This window comes from Stegostoma tigrinum, chromosome 24 (genome assembly GCF_030684315.1).
Source record: "Stegostoma tigrinum isolate sSteTig4 chromosome 24, sSteTig4.hap1, whole genome shotgun sequence".
In the NCBI taxonomy this organism is placed as follows: Eukaryota; Metazoa; Chordata; class Chondrichthyes; order Orectolobiformes; family Stegostomatidae; genus Stegostoma; species Stegostoma tigrinum.
Window position 1 is genome coordinate 37410799 of NC_081377.1, and position 11618 is coordinate 37422416.

An 11618-nucleotide genomic window follows, 5' to 3' on the forward strand; every position below is an offset into this window, starting at 1 on the left:
TTCTTCTGTTACAATGCCTTACATTAGCTAAGCCAAGGTGAGTTACTTAGTAATTCTGCCATTATGCGAATCAAATTCTCAAAGGTGCAAGCAGTTGGTTCTCTGATTCCAAGGTGCATATGTATGCTGTATGCTTAAATGTCTGAGGAAGCCAAAGTGCCTATCATGTACAATACATGATACTGGAGGAATGCACGTTACATCTGCCAGTGCATTGGCATCATTTCAGTAGCCAGCTATAGTGCATCTCATCAGAGACACAAACAATAAAGGTACATCCGTAAACATAAGTGTTTAATCTGCATATAGATTGGGCAAATCAAATCAGTAATAATACCACAGAGGAGAAATTTCTGGAGTGTATATGGGATGGTTTTCTGTATCAATAAGTTGAAAAACTAACTAGAAAACAGGCCATCCTGGACTGAGTATTGCATAATGAGAAAATTATAGTTGAATATAAGGACACTGTAGGAAAGAATGACCATAATATGACAGAATTCCTCATTAAGATGGATAGTGATGTAGTTGATTCTGAGACTAAATAAAGGAAACTATGGTGCTGTGAGCTGCAAGCTGGCCCTGATAAAATAGGGATGTTACTTAAAGGGATTGGTATAGATAGAAAATGGCAAGCATTTAAAGAGCACGTGGGGGAACTGCAATAACTCTTCAATCCTGTGTGGCAGAAATCTAAAATGGGAATGATGGCTCAATGATGGCTACCCAGGAAAATTTATGGATAACATTAGATGCAAGAAAAGGGCATAGAAATTGCCCCATAAAAGCACAATACTTTGGGATTGGAAGCAGTTTAGATCTCAGCAAAGGAGGACAAAGGGCTTGATTAAGAGTGGCAAACTGACAAACTGTAAAAGCTTTGAGACGTGTGAAGAGAAAAAGAATGATTAGTGAAGACAAATATAGGACAAATATAGTCAGAAACAGGAAGTTATAATAGGGAACAAAGAGACAGCAGACCAATTAAATAAAGCCCCTCTCTGATGAAGGGTCTAGGCCCGAAACGTCAGCATTTGTGCTCCTGAGATGCTGCTTGGCCTGCTGTGTTCATCTAGCTCCACACTTTGTTATTTTGGATTCTCCAGCATCTGCAGTTCCCATTATCACTGATACAATTAAATACATATTTTGGTTCTGTCTTGACAAAAGAGGATGCAAATAATGTCAGAAAAATGTTGATAACTCAGGGTCTAGTGAGAGGGGTGAATTGAATAAAATTGTTGTTAATAGGAAAGAGGTGCTGGGGAAATTGGGAATAAAGCCCAATAATCTACATCCTAGCAAAATTAAGGACGTAGTTCTAGAAATAGTGGGTGCATCCATGGTCATCTTTCAAAATTCTAAATATTTTGGAACAGTTCCTTTTGGATTGATAGGTATTTAATGCAAACTCACTATTTAAAGGAAGCAGAAAAACAATTTATAGATCTGTTAGCCTGGCATCTACAGTGGGGAAAATGCTACAATCTATTACAATAGCAGAGCACTTGGAACAATTGTGACAGGATTGGACAGAGTTGCAATCGATTTATGAAAGGCAAGTCATGCTTGACAGATCTACTGGAATTTTGAGGATGTAACTGGTAGAGTTGGTAAAGGAGACACCAGTGGATGTCATTTACTTAAACTTTCAGAAAGCTTTCGATAACATGTGACATAATAGATTAACCTGTAAAGTTAAATCCTTGGGATTCAGATTAGTCTATGGACATGGATAGAGAACTGGCATGCAGAAAGTAAAGAGTTGATATAAACTTTTTCCAAATGGCAGTGACTAGTGGGGTATTCAGCGATCAGTGCTCGGACCCCAGTTATTTACATTATATATTTATGGTCTAGGTGAAGGAACTAACATTAAATGTAAATGTAAAATCCCTACATTTGCAGATGTGGAGAAAGTGGGAACAGGGTAATAGGCTGAATGATCAGCCATGATCATACTGAATGGCAGGCTTGAAGGGCCAAATGGCGTATTCCTGCTTCGTTTTCTGTTTCTGTTTCTATCTTCGTGCTCACAGTGATGGAATATGTTGCACGTGGGAGTCTGAAAAGTTGAGATTGGGCTGCAATTATGAGCAGGTTTTAAATTGAAATGAAGTTTGGTGTCACTTTTTTATTTAATTTACCCAATGAATAACAACTCAACAGGTGTGAAGTTAGCATAGAACTCTGTACAGTGGGGATATAAGCAGTTGCTAAAACATGCTATCATTGTAAGTGAAGCAATATTCAGTATTCAATTTGTACTTCACACTAGTGTTAGTTGGTAAAAATGAATATATTCTTGTTCTCAGTTTGGGCCACTGATTTTTTTTGCCACTTCAGATCAATGTTTTCAGAAATATATAGGGATTGCATCAAAATATGAATGAATTTGCCACATTGAAGAACAATTCTTTCGTGTTCACTTAATGCATTGAGTGCCTTTATTTACTAGCTTGTTGTAAACAATATACAGTCTATTTGTCTGTGTTGTATGTTGACTTGCAGCCGACTGCTCCATGCAGTCTTATTCAGCTGGCCGGTTTAAACTGAAACAGTACAGGTTCCAGCTGCTTAGAACATTTTCCTGAGAGATCTGTCCGATCACCACCCTGAAAATTTGTGAAAATCCTTTCTCAAGAAGAAACGTTCTGTGTCGTCAAAGCATTAATCTTGTCTAAGCTGGGAAAATTAGGTCGTTGTTTATTGCCAAATGAGTCCCACAGACAGCATTCTGATTTTGGTGATTTTTTTTTACTTTTACAGACATATACTTATTGGACGATTTCCTCCTTTTCATCAATTTGTCTTGAAGGTGAAGGAAGGTTTTTTTAATACCTTCTGAATGGATAAAGAGCATTAGTTTAACATCACAACATTCAATATATGTGAAGTACATCGCCACACCTTGTTATGCTCCCAAGAGTCTTTTCCGCAAAGTTTGTTTGATTCAAGCTACTATTATCAGGAATTTTTTTTTAAATTTAACATTGGCCTTGAAGGGCACATGGAAGGAATTCATGAAGCCTAAATAAACAAAACCTCTTCTTGGCTAAGCTGCAAAAATCAATGAATTTGTCATTCTTTCAGGCAAAGAAAGTTGTTTTGAACGGATTGTGTCCAGATTTGGGAAGAAAGTTACATACGTAGTCATTGGGGATGGTCGAGATGAGGAATATGCAGCTAAACAGGTAAACTTGATTTTAAAATGGTTTGCAATGAATGTAAGTTATGACAAAGGTTTGATACAAAAGTAGCAGACACAATGGCAGTAATGCAATTAAAGGATTAAGTGTCAAAAATTGAAAATGATACATTGTTGAGCAAAGTTGACAGCAAAATATTGGAAATGATAGTTTCAAACTGTCATAATGTATGGGTTCTTTTTGAAGAAAGTGGGATTTCTCTTAAAGTAAGTTTTGGTAATCACTGCATAATTAACTTTTTTGGGTAAGTTTGAACCTAACCGATCAAAACAGGGTAAATTGCTTTCTTATACTTAAAACAGAGTCAAATTCAGTTGTTTGGAAAATGCACTTTAAACGTACATTACTTGAAAATCCTAGTTTTTTTTCGTCCTTCATTTGCTTTGTTTGAAATTTTGCCAAAATTTGCTTATAACCTTCTCTGAATCTATCAAGTCTTAATGTGCAATAGGTCAGAAATCACACAAGCTTTTGAGTCTCAGTCCTCCTTCAGGTGTTAGGCTCTGAAAGCTTGTGTTTTCAAATAAACCTGTTGGACTATAACCTGGTGTCATGTGATTTCTGACCTTGTTCACCCCAGTCCAACACTGGCACTTCCACATCATTGATGTGCAATAGGTCTGAGCTTAATGCTAACATCGGAGTACACATTAAATACCTGAAATGATCACACTAAACTGCCATATTGACCTGTGAAATGGATTCTGAAACTTGATCAAGCATTTTATCAGTTTTATTGTTAGTTTTTTCTGTGATTTATTTTTTCCATAATTAGACCTATTCAGGTTTTCAGCACCATTTGAATGTTGCATTGTTTAATTTCTTATTTTCAAACAGATTTTCCTTCTTATCGTTTACATTCACTGGCTACTTTCATTTGTATTAATTGTTGCGTTCCTGTCTATTTTCATCCATATTAACTAATTGTGCCTCAAATTAAAATTTGTTTGTAAAAAAATTCTCTTCCCTGAGAGACAACAATTCCAAAGATGCATTCTTAAACAGGATTGTAACTTCTTAGCATACTTTTTAATTAGGGCCTAAATCAGTTTATTTTCTGTACCACCAATAGATGAAAAAGGACCAACTTGCATTATATCTTGTCCTTCATGATCTGTCCGTCAACAGTACTTAAAACCTCATTAGTTACTTTTGGAAATTTTCCAGGTATACACAACAACCAATTTCTACACAGCCAGAAGCCACAAACAACACAAAGAATGGTTAAAAATAAAAACTAGTGTGAAAGTTGGGGAAAGTTAAAGGTTCAAAGTGTAAATGAAAGAGTATATCATTCCTAATCTATCAGTAGGTAGTCTTTTGTTACATTTCCTTTTGATGTTTCAATTTGCATTGCAAAATATACCAATGGGCTGGATTTTCCAAGGAGTGGCACTCACTCTCTATTTTTTAAAAATTGGGAAAGAACTTCATATTTCTGATGAGGTTCTGATCAGAACTCCTTCAAAGATTCAGAACAGTTGTTTTAAATCTTACAGCTGCCTATTAATACTGGATAGTTGGGGGAATGCAAGCCACCCTCTCTTTCACTTGCCTCATTCTTTGATTTGTGTCCAACGTCAAAGTCAGCCACTTTAACAGCTCCTGTGAGCAGGTAATTACGTAAGTCTGGTATTGGAATGCCAGAGGGCAAAGTGGGAAGAGGGCCAGGAGAGTGAGTGTATGTTGGGGGTGCAAGATATTGGGTTCACTGGAAACGGTTGTTGGATCCAGTGGTAAGAGAGGGGTATGTTTTGAGCCCACTAGTGGGGAGGGGGTGTGGGTGTCTGTTCCAGTGGCAGCAGCAAGGATGGGGCATGGTTGGGTCTGGTGGAGGTTTGTCGCATTTCCCACAGTATGGGGACTGGGATCTGAGGGGTGTGCGCTACTGGGTTAGGATCTAGGGATGTAAGGGAGGTGTGGATTATCCACACCTCCCTTACATCCCTAGATCCTAACCCAGTAGCGCACACCCCTCAGATCCCAGTCCCCATACTGTGGGAAATGCGACAAACCTCCACCAGACCCAACCATGCCCCATCCTTGCTGCTGCCACTGGAACAGACACCCACACCCCCTCCCCACTAGTGGGCTCAAAACATACCCCTCTCTTACCACTGGATCCAACAACCGTTTCCAGTGAACCCAATATCTTGCACCCCCAACATACACTCACTCTCCTGGCCCTCTTCCCACTTTGCCCTCTGGCATTCCAATACCAGACTTACGTAATTACCTGCTCACAGGAGCTGTTAAAGTTAGACCATTAGAAATAGTCTTGCGCCTCCTGAGTACCTATTCACGTAGCTGCAGTGCATCCCTCTGAATTCTCTGGCTGAGATGGATATTTTCAGAAAGTTCCAGGCATGGAAGAATTGCCCAGTGAGATCTTCAATTTCCCAGGCAGTTCCTCACCTCTGCAACCTTGGGATTCTGCAGGATCCCAGTGCGCAACTCCACCTCGGTTGCAGGAATGACTCTGACCATCAGAAAATCAAAGCTGATATCTCTGGTCATAATCCAGTCCTTCAGAAGAGCAGAGATAATAGGAACTGCAGATGCTGGAGAATCCAAGATAATGAAGTGTGAAGCTGGATGAACACAGCAGGCCAAGCATCATCTCAGGAGCACAAAAGCTGACGTTTCGGGCCTAGACCCAAGGGTGGGTCTAGGCCCGAAACGTCAGCTTTTGTGCTCCTGAGATGCTGCTTGGCCTGCTGTGTTCATCCAGCTTCACACTTTATTATCTTCAGAAGAAGCACATTGGAATAAAACTGTTGCCAACCTTGTTTTAATGTAATCATGCACTTTTCTGTGTCATTGCAAATAGCTTGATCTCATTGTATTGTAATAGATATTTTGCCTTGAGCGGATTGCAAAACATGCCCTGTTGATGACCAAGTAGTGGAGTCTTTCTGTGGAGATATATTCAAAATTTTCTATTTATTGCATTTCATACACCTAAAAATCTGCTATACTGTATAGAATAGTTTTTTTTTGCTTCTGGTATTTTTGCTGTTCATGACAACTGAAAACAGTGATCACTGGAACAGAAGTTCACTTTATTGTAGAATTCCATAGAATTCCTACAGTATGGAAACAACCCATTTGACCCGACAAGCCCACACCAACCCTCCAAAGAGCATCCCACCCAGACTCATCCACCTACACTTTGTGTAATCCTACATTTCCCGTGGCATACACACCTAACCTGCACATCCCTGTACACGATGGGGCAAGTTAGCATGGCTAATCCATCTAATTTGCACATCTTTGGACTGTGGGAGGAAACTGGAGCACCCGGTGGAAATCCACACAGACCTGAGGAGCACCGACAGTCACCCGAAGATGGAATCGAACCCGCATCCCTGGTGTGGTGAGGCAGCAACACTAATGACTGAGCTACTATGCATTATCTATAAAGATTGTCCTGAAGAATTAATCCAAGAGTGGGGGATGTGCATGAGTTCTTACATGGATATAAGCAAATATCCATCACATATATTGGGGGTGGGGCAAAAATAAATCCAGTGGCAGCACGCTGGCTCAGTAGTTAGCAGTGCTGCCTCACAATGCCATTGACCTGGGTTCGATTCCACCCTTGGGCAACTGTGTGGTGTTTGTACATTCTCGAATAAGACTTTGGCTTTGACAAAGTTTGTACAGTCCCATCTAATTTATTCCGAAATTTACCTGCAGCTAACCCTTGTGTATCTCACTTCGATAAATCTAAGACCTAATGAGTAATATTGCAGATTAAAATGTCCTTTAGTACATGTAACCCTCTCTCTGAAGATTGACTGCTGGACTTAACCCCGTGCTTTGCAACCCTAAATTGAATTGAAACAAAAACAGAAGTTACTGGAGAAGTTCAGTCCATCTGGCAGCATTCCGAACACAGATCACTGGACTCAACGTTAACTCTGTTTCTGTTTCCACAGATGTGGCAAGACCTGCTGAATTTCTGCAATTTCTGTTTTTATTACAGATTTCCTTCATATGCAGTTCTTTGTTTTACTACACAGGTTATGTTTCCAGTTTTACATCATGCATTTTGTCACTTCACGTAATTTTGCCCTCTGCTTTAATCTATTTTCAAAGTGGACCTTTTTCTATTTGTAATATTTGATTCAAAAGTTTTTCTAAAATTGTTTGAGTTGGCATTTACCTGTTGTTCATACTTAATGATATGCATACTGTTATTTCCAGCACAACATGCCATTTTGGAGAATATTGGATATTGGTGATCTGATGTCATTGCATCGAGCTCTGGATTTGGACTATCTGTGAGAAACTGGAAAAGGACAAGTTAAGCTACTGTGACAAATGCCTTACACCCTGTTTGAGGATGGACCACTAGTTTTATTCATTGTGATTCTTGTTTAACCCAGGGTAAGCCAGTTAGGACTGTGGGCAGTTGAACTATGTGAACAAACTCTTTGTTTAATGTCAGGCAAACACGTACGAATATACACATCTGCAGGAACACAAGGAAGTTAAATTACTGTCCTTTTGTGTAAAAGAAAAATGATATCTGAAACCTCTGGCATTAATAGAGGCATTATGTAAAGCATTCTTTGGAAACTTTACTGTATAATGTTCCTGAATATACATCGACATTAGCTACACATCAACCCTGATCCAGCAATGTGTTATACTGGGAGGTTCAGCTGCAGAAATGGTACTTGATGAGAAGTATAAATAAAAGTTTTATCTTTGTTTCAAATGGACCATGATTTCAGCTGGGGGGTCTTTTTTTAATTGTAATTTTCTGTGGTTTGTTTTTAATAAACCCCCTTAGTTCTAGACAACTCTGAATGCTCTCATGGTGATTGAGGTTCCGTTTGGTACCGAGTGGACCTCCAATACAGCCATGAACCATTCCAGTTTAACACTACATGACAGTCAGAGAGGCCGATGATATGCTGACCTTAGTATTGCATAATGTCCTTCTTTCACTCTATCCCTTTAGAAGTTAAGTCACTTCTTCTAATTTTTCTTTTGTCAGCAACAGAATCACTATATTAGTGATTTTCTGTTGTTCGCAACTCCACTCGATTTGTTTTTCAGGAATATTTTTACAATAGTTAGAAGCAGACTTTAATATTATACTTTTTATAGCTGCCACCCTGTAGAAAATATCTGGTTTGAGCAATTTGGATATTTGAGATGCTGGTAATAATGTGTATTAGTTCATCTCTGAATGAATAAAGAGACATGGAAAAACTATAGTTGGCTGTGCCTACTACTCTCTGTTTAAACATTTACAAACTATTTATTCCAAACTATAGAACGCAATTGAAGTTTTTGAAAATGAATTGGACAGGTAGTCAATTCAATGTGTATACTGTGCATTGTGCATTTCGCATTTCAAAATAAATGCAACATCAGTTGAAGTTAAATCAGGTCATGTAAAATACCACAACTGTTACATGTGAAGTTGCAATGTGGTCCTTTTTTCAGGAAGAGAATTGCATATCTTGGAACTACCCCTGAGATGATGATTTGCATTCTGTAGCCTAAGTTCAATGCGTGCAGTGGGACCAAACCAGAATCTTTATGGATAACTGTGGTGAAACTGAGATTCATATATGTGTATTTTAATATCATTTACTGCAAGTTTTTGAGTTTTTTGGATTTAAGTTAAATATATGTTTTAAGTCTGTGTGTTTGGAGTTAACCATTAGCTTTTAAAACTACAATGGCCATAAATCTGAGTGAGAGGAAGTTATTCAGAGTTCCCAGGAAACTATCCAAGGGGCTTAGGGGGAAGAACTTTCCAGACTGACTTACATTTGTGTGCTGGGAAATTTGTTTGAAAGAGAAACGTGTATCAAGTTCCAAAGTGCTCAGAAATTTTTAATGGAGTAACATCTGCTAAGTAGGACAAGTTTTCATTAATCATAGATCAGAATGTTAGTATACAATCAGTGGAAAGGAAGTGAGGTTAAAATTAAAAAGAAAAGGAATTGAGGCTGCATTGATGATAGCTTCGCTTCATTGTCATACTAAGTCAGCAGCATTATAATAATTGAGACACCTATTTACAATCCCATTTAAATGAGTTGAGATTTTAATTGCTTCAAGTCTGTCAGAGTATTTTTCAAAAAAAGTCTCTTCCCCTTTGGAAGTGAGCTGGAATGGGTCTTGCACTAGATGTTCTCAGAATTGCAACAACATAGGATGTAAAATGGTGTCTTGATTTTGATACAAGGCTGTCGTTTTTGTTCAAACTATAAAGAGTTCTTGAGTTATTTCTACTAAAAAACTTTGTAACAGGATTCAAAGAGAATAGTGTTATTATTTCTTGTTTATCTTCTTTTCAGATAATAAACTTCTCATTCTTAAAACACAGACTGCAATGTTGCGTGCTTATGTTTTAGTAAAAGATCATTGGCAACAAAACAAAATGATGATCTATCCAATCAGATTACTATTGGGGCCATTAGATCATCATTACTGGGGGCTAATTGAGTAGGATATTTGGTTTAGCAATTATGAAGTGGTTCTGAGACATAAAGCAGTTGGTATTGTAGGCAACTTTATTACATGACATTTAAAGTTAGTTCTGGAAGTTGCTAAGAGGTTTTTTGGGAGTGTAAGACATAGGTTATTTTAAATCTTTTTGACAAAGGTTAAACTGAAGTATGTAGTAGATAAATGAAAGGTAGAAGTAATAGCAAGGTATCACAAGGATTAAATTCAAGTTGCTGCAACTTGTTGGGATAGCACACTGGAAGCTCTGCAATTTTTGCACTTGTGACAAAAATTTAAGATTTTAAAATTACATAATTCTCTAATTTACCTGATTTTCAGACCCAGATTGCCAGAAAGTGCAGACCAGATTTCTGCACTTAAGGCTCATTATTTATTACAAGTAGTTAGACTATCAACTGTTAGCATATGACACCACAAATTAAAACTTCAACCTGCTTATAAACTCCAAACCCACATGGACAAACAACAGTCTACATTTCATTGAATCGAGGAAAACTTGGAGGCAGTTCAGTGGTTTTTGCTCATGGGCCGCTGAGATTATTGTAATGCTTGTCAAAGTTTTTTCAGTCATCTGACTTCCAGTGCTTTCGCCAGATGACTGACTGATTTCCAATAAAGGTCTCTGACTTCCCAGTTAAAACTCTCAGCCGACAACTGCTGAAGAAAAGAAGAACTGGTTTACTTCAAACTTATTTGACTGCTGCAAACAGAGAGACAGTTTACGTGCTGGTAGAGATCAAAGCAGTTCTCTCTCCCTTGTCCTCAGTTCCAAGCTGTTCAGCTACCTGAGAACCAATTACTGGTTGACAAAAGGCTTTTATCATCAACAACTGATCACTTGTCGATAAATCAATCAACTCTTGTTGATACCCAGCTGCATTGGTAAACAACCCCTTAGCTCCACTCATGGGCAACCACTTCAGCGGTTTACGTGATACTTGCCATGACTGTCAGATTACTTGATTTTCAAAACATGCAGCAATCCTTTAAAACACAGGTTTTAGAACAGTCTTTTTCATTTCAGTCCAAAATTTCAAAAGCATAAAATTCTGAGTATTGTAAGGAGATTTTATAAATGGCTTATGAAATTTCAATGGCAGATAATTTGCAGATTAAGAAAATAAAGGCTAAAAATATTAAAACATTTTTATTGATCAGGATTACATAAATAGAACTCTTTTGTTAGACATGCTATGCATTGAGTCATGGAGAATCCCAAACTTTCAATTAAACCTATGTCTTTAATTCTAGTAATCAGCTTTTGAAGAACCGTTTAGCATGGTCTAAATAGGTTGTGTTAGACTCCCAGCTAAACCTGGAATAGGAACAATATAATTTCATAATTCTAATGATTTTAATGTTCCCTCTAGATTTTCTGAAGCAATGCCTCTATAGGAAAAAAAAAACTGCAAAAGCTGTAGTGGAAAAGTTAGCTTTATTTTAAATTGAGATACAGATAATCCAAAGAAATACAACCAGACCTAGGTTCAAATTTTATTCTACAAAGTTTAAAGAAATAATAACTAGTTCTGGAATTAAATAATTTATATCTTTTGCTTATCACCCACAATCTTCAGGTGCATCGGAAAGATAGTATTAGACTTTGAAAATTACGATAACTTCTAAATGATTAAGAAAAGGGAATTCCTTTATTACGATTTGCCATTAGGGATGCTCTTTAATGAGTACACAGGCTTTAGTCCTTTTGACATATGGACATGAGGTAAGAGGCTGACTTAATTAATGAAAATTCAGGAACAATGCTTTCAATCTAAGTCTCAAATTTTCAAGAGAAACTGACAAATGTATGCAAGCTGGCTAGAAAACATCTGAAAGAACCCAACAAATAATGAAAAATAAAGCAGACAAGTCCAAAGATAAAACTTTTGTCGGAGAAAATAAGGTGTCAGT

At 37.7% G+C, this 11618-nt stretch overlaps 1 protein-coding gene across 9 annotated transcripts in view; it reads left to right on the forward strand.

Moving 5' to 3' along the window:
• LOC125464921 (eyes absent homolog 3-like) overlaps positions 1-9559 on the forward strand; it is a 69714-nt gene extending 60155 nt beyond the window's left edge. For all 9 annotated transcript variants that reach the window (XM_048557812.2, XM_048557814.2, XM_059654369.1 and 6 more), the window contains 2 exons: positions 3094-3194; positions 7419-9559. In XM_048557812.2, coding sequence (XP_048413769.1) covers positions 3094-3194; positions 7419-7499 — 182 coding nt within the window. In that variant the 3' untranslated portion in view covers positions 7500-9559. The remainder of the gene's footprint in view (positions 1-3093; positions 3195-7418) is intronic.
• Positions 9560-11618: the final 2059 nt, after the last annotated feature.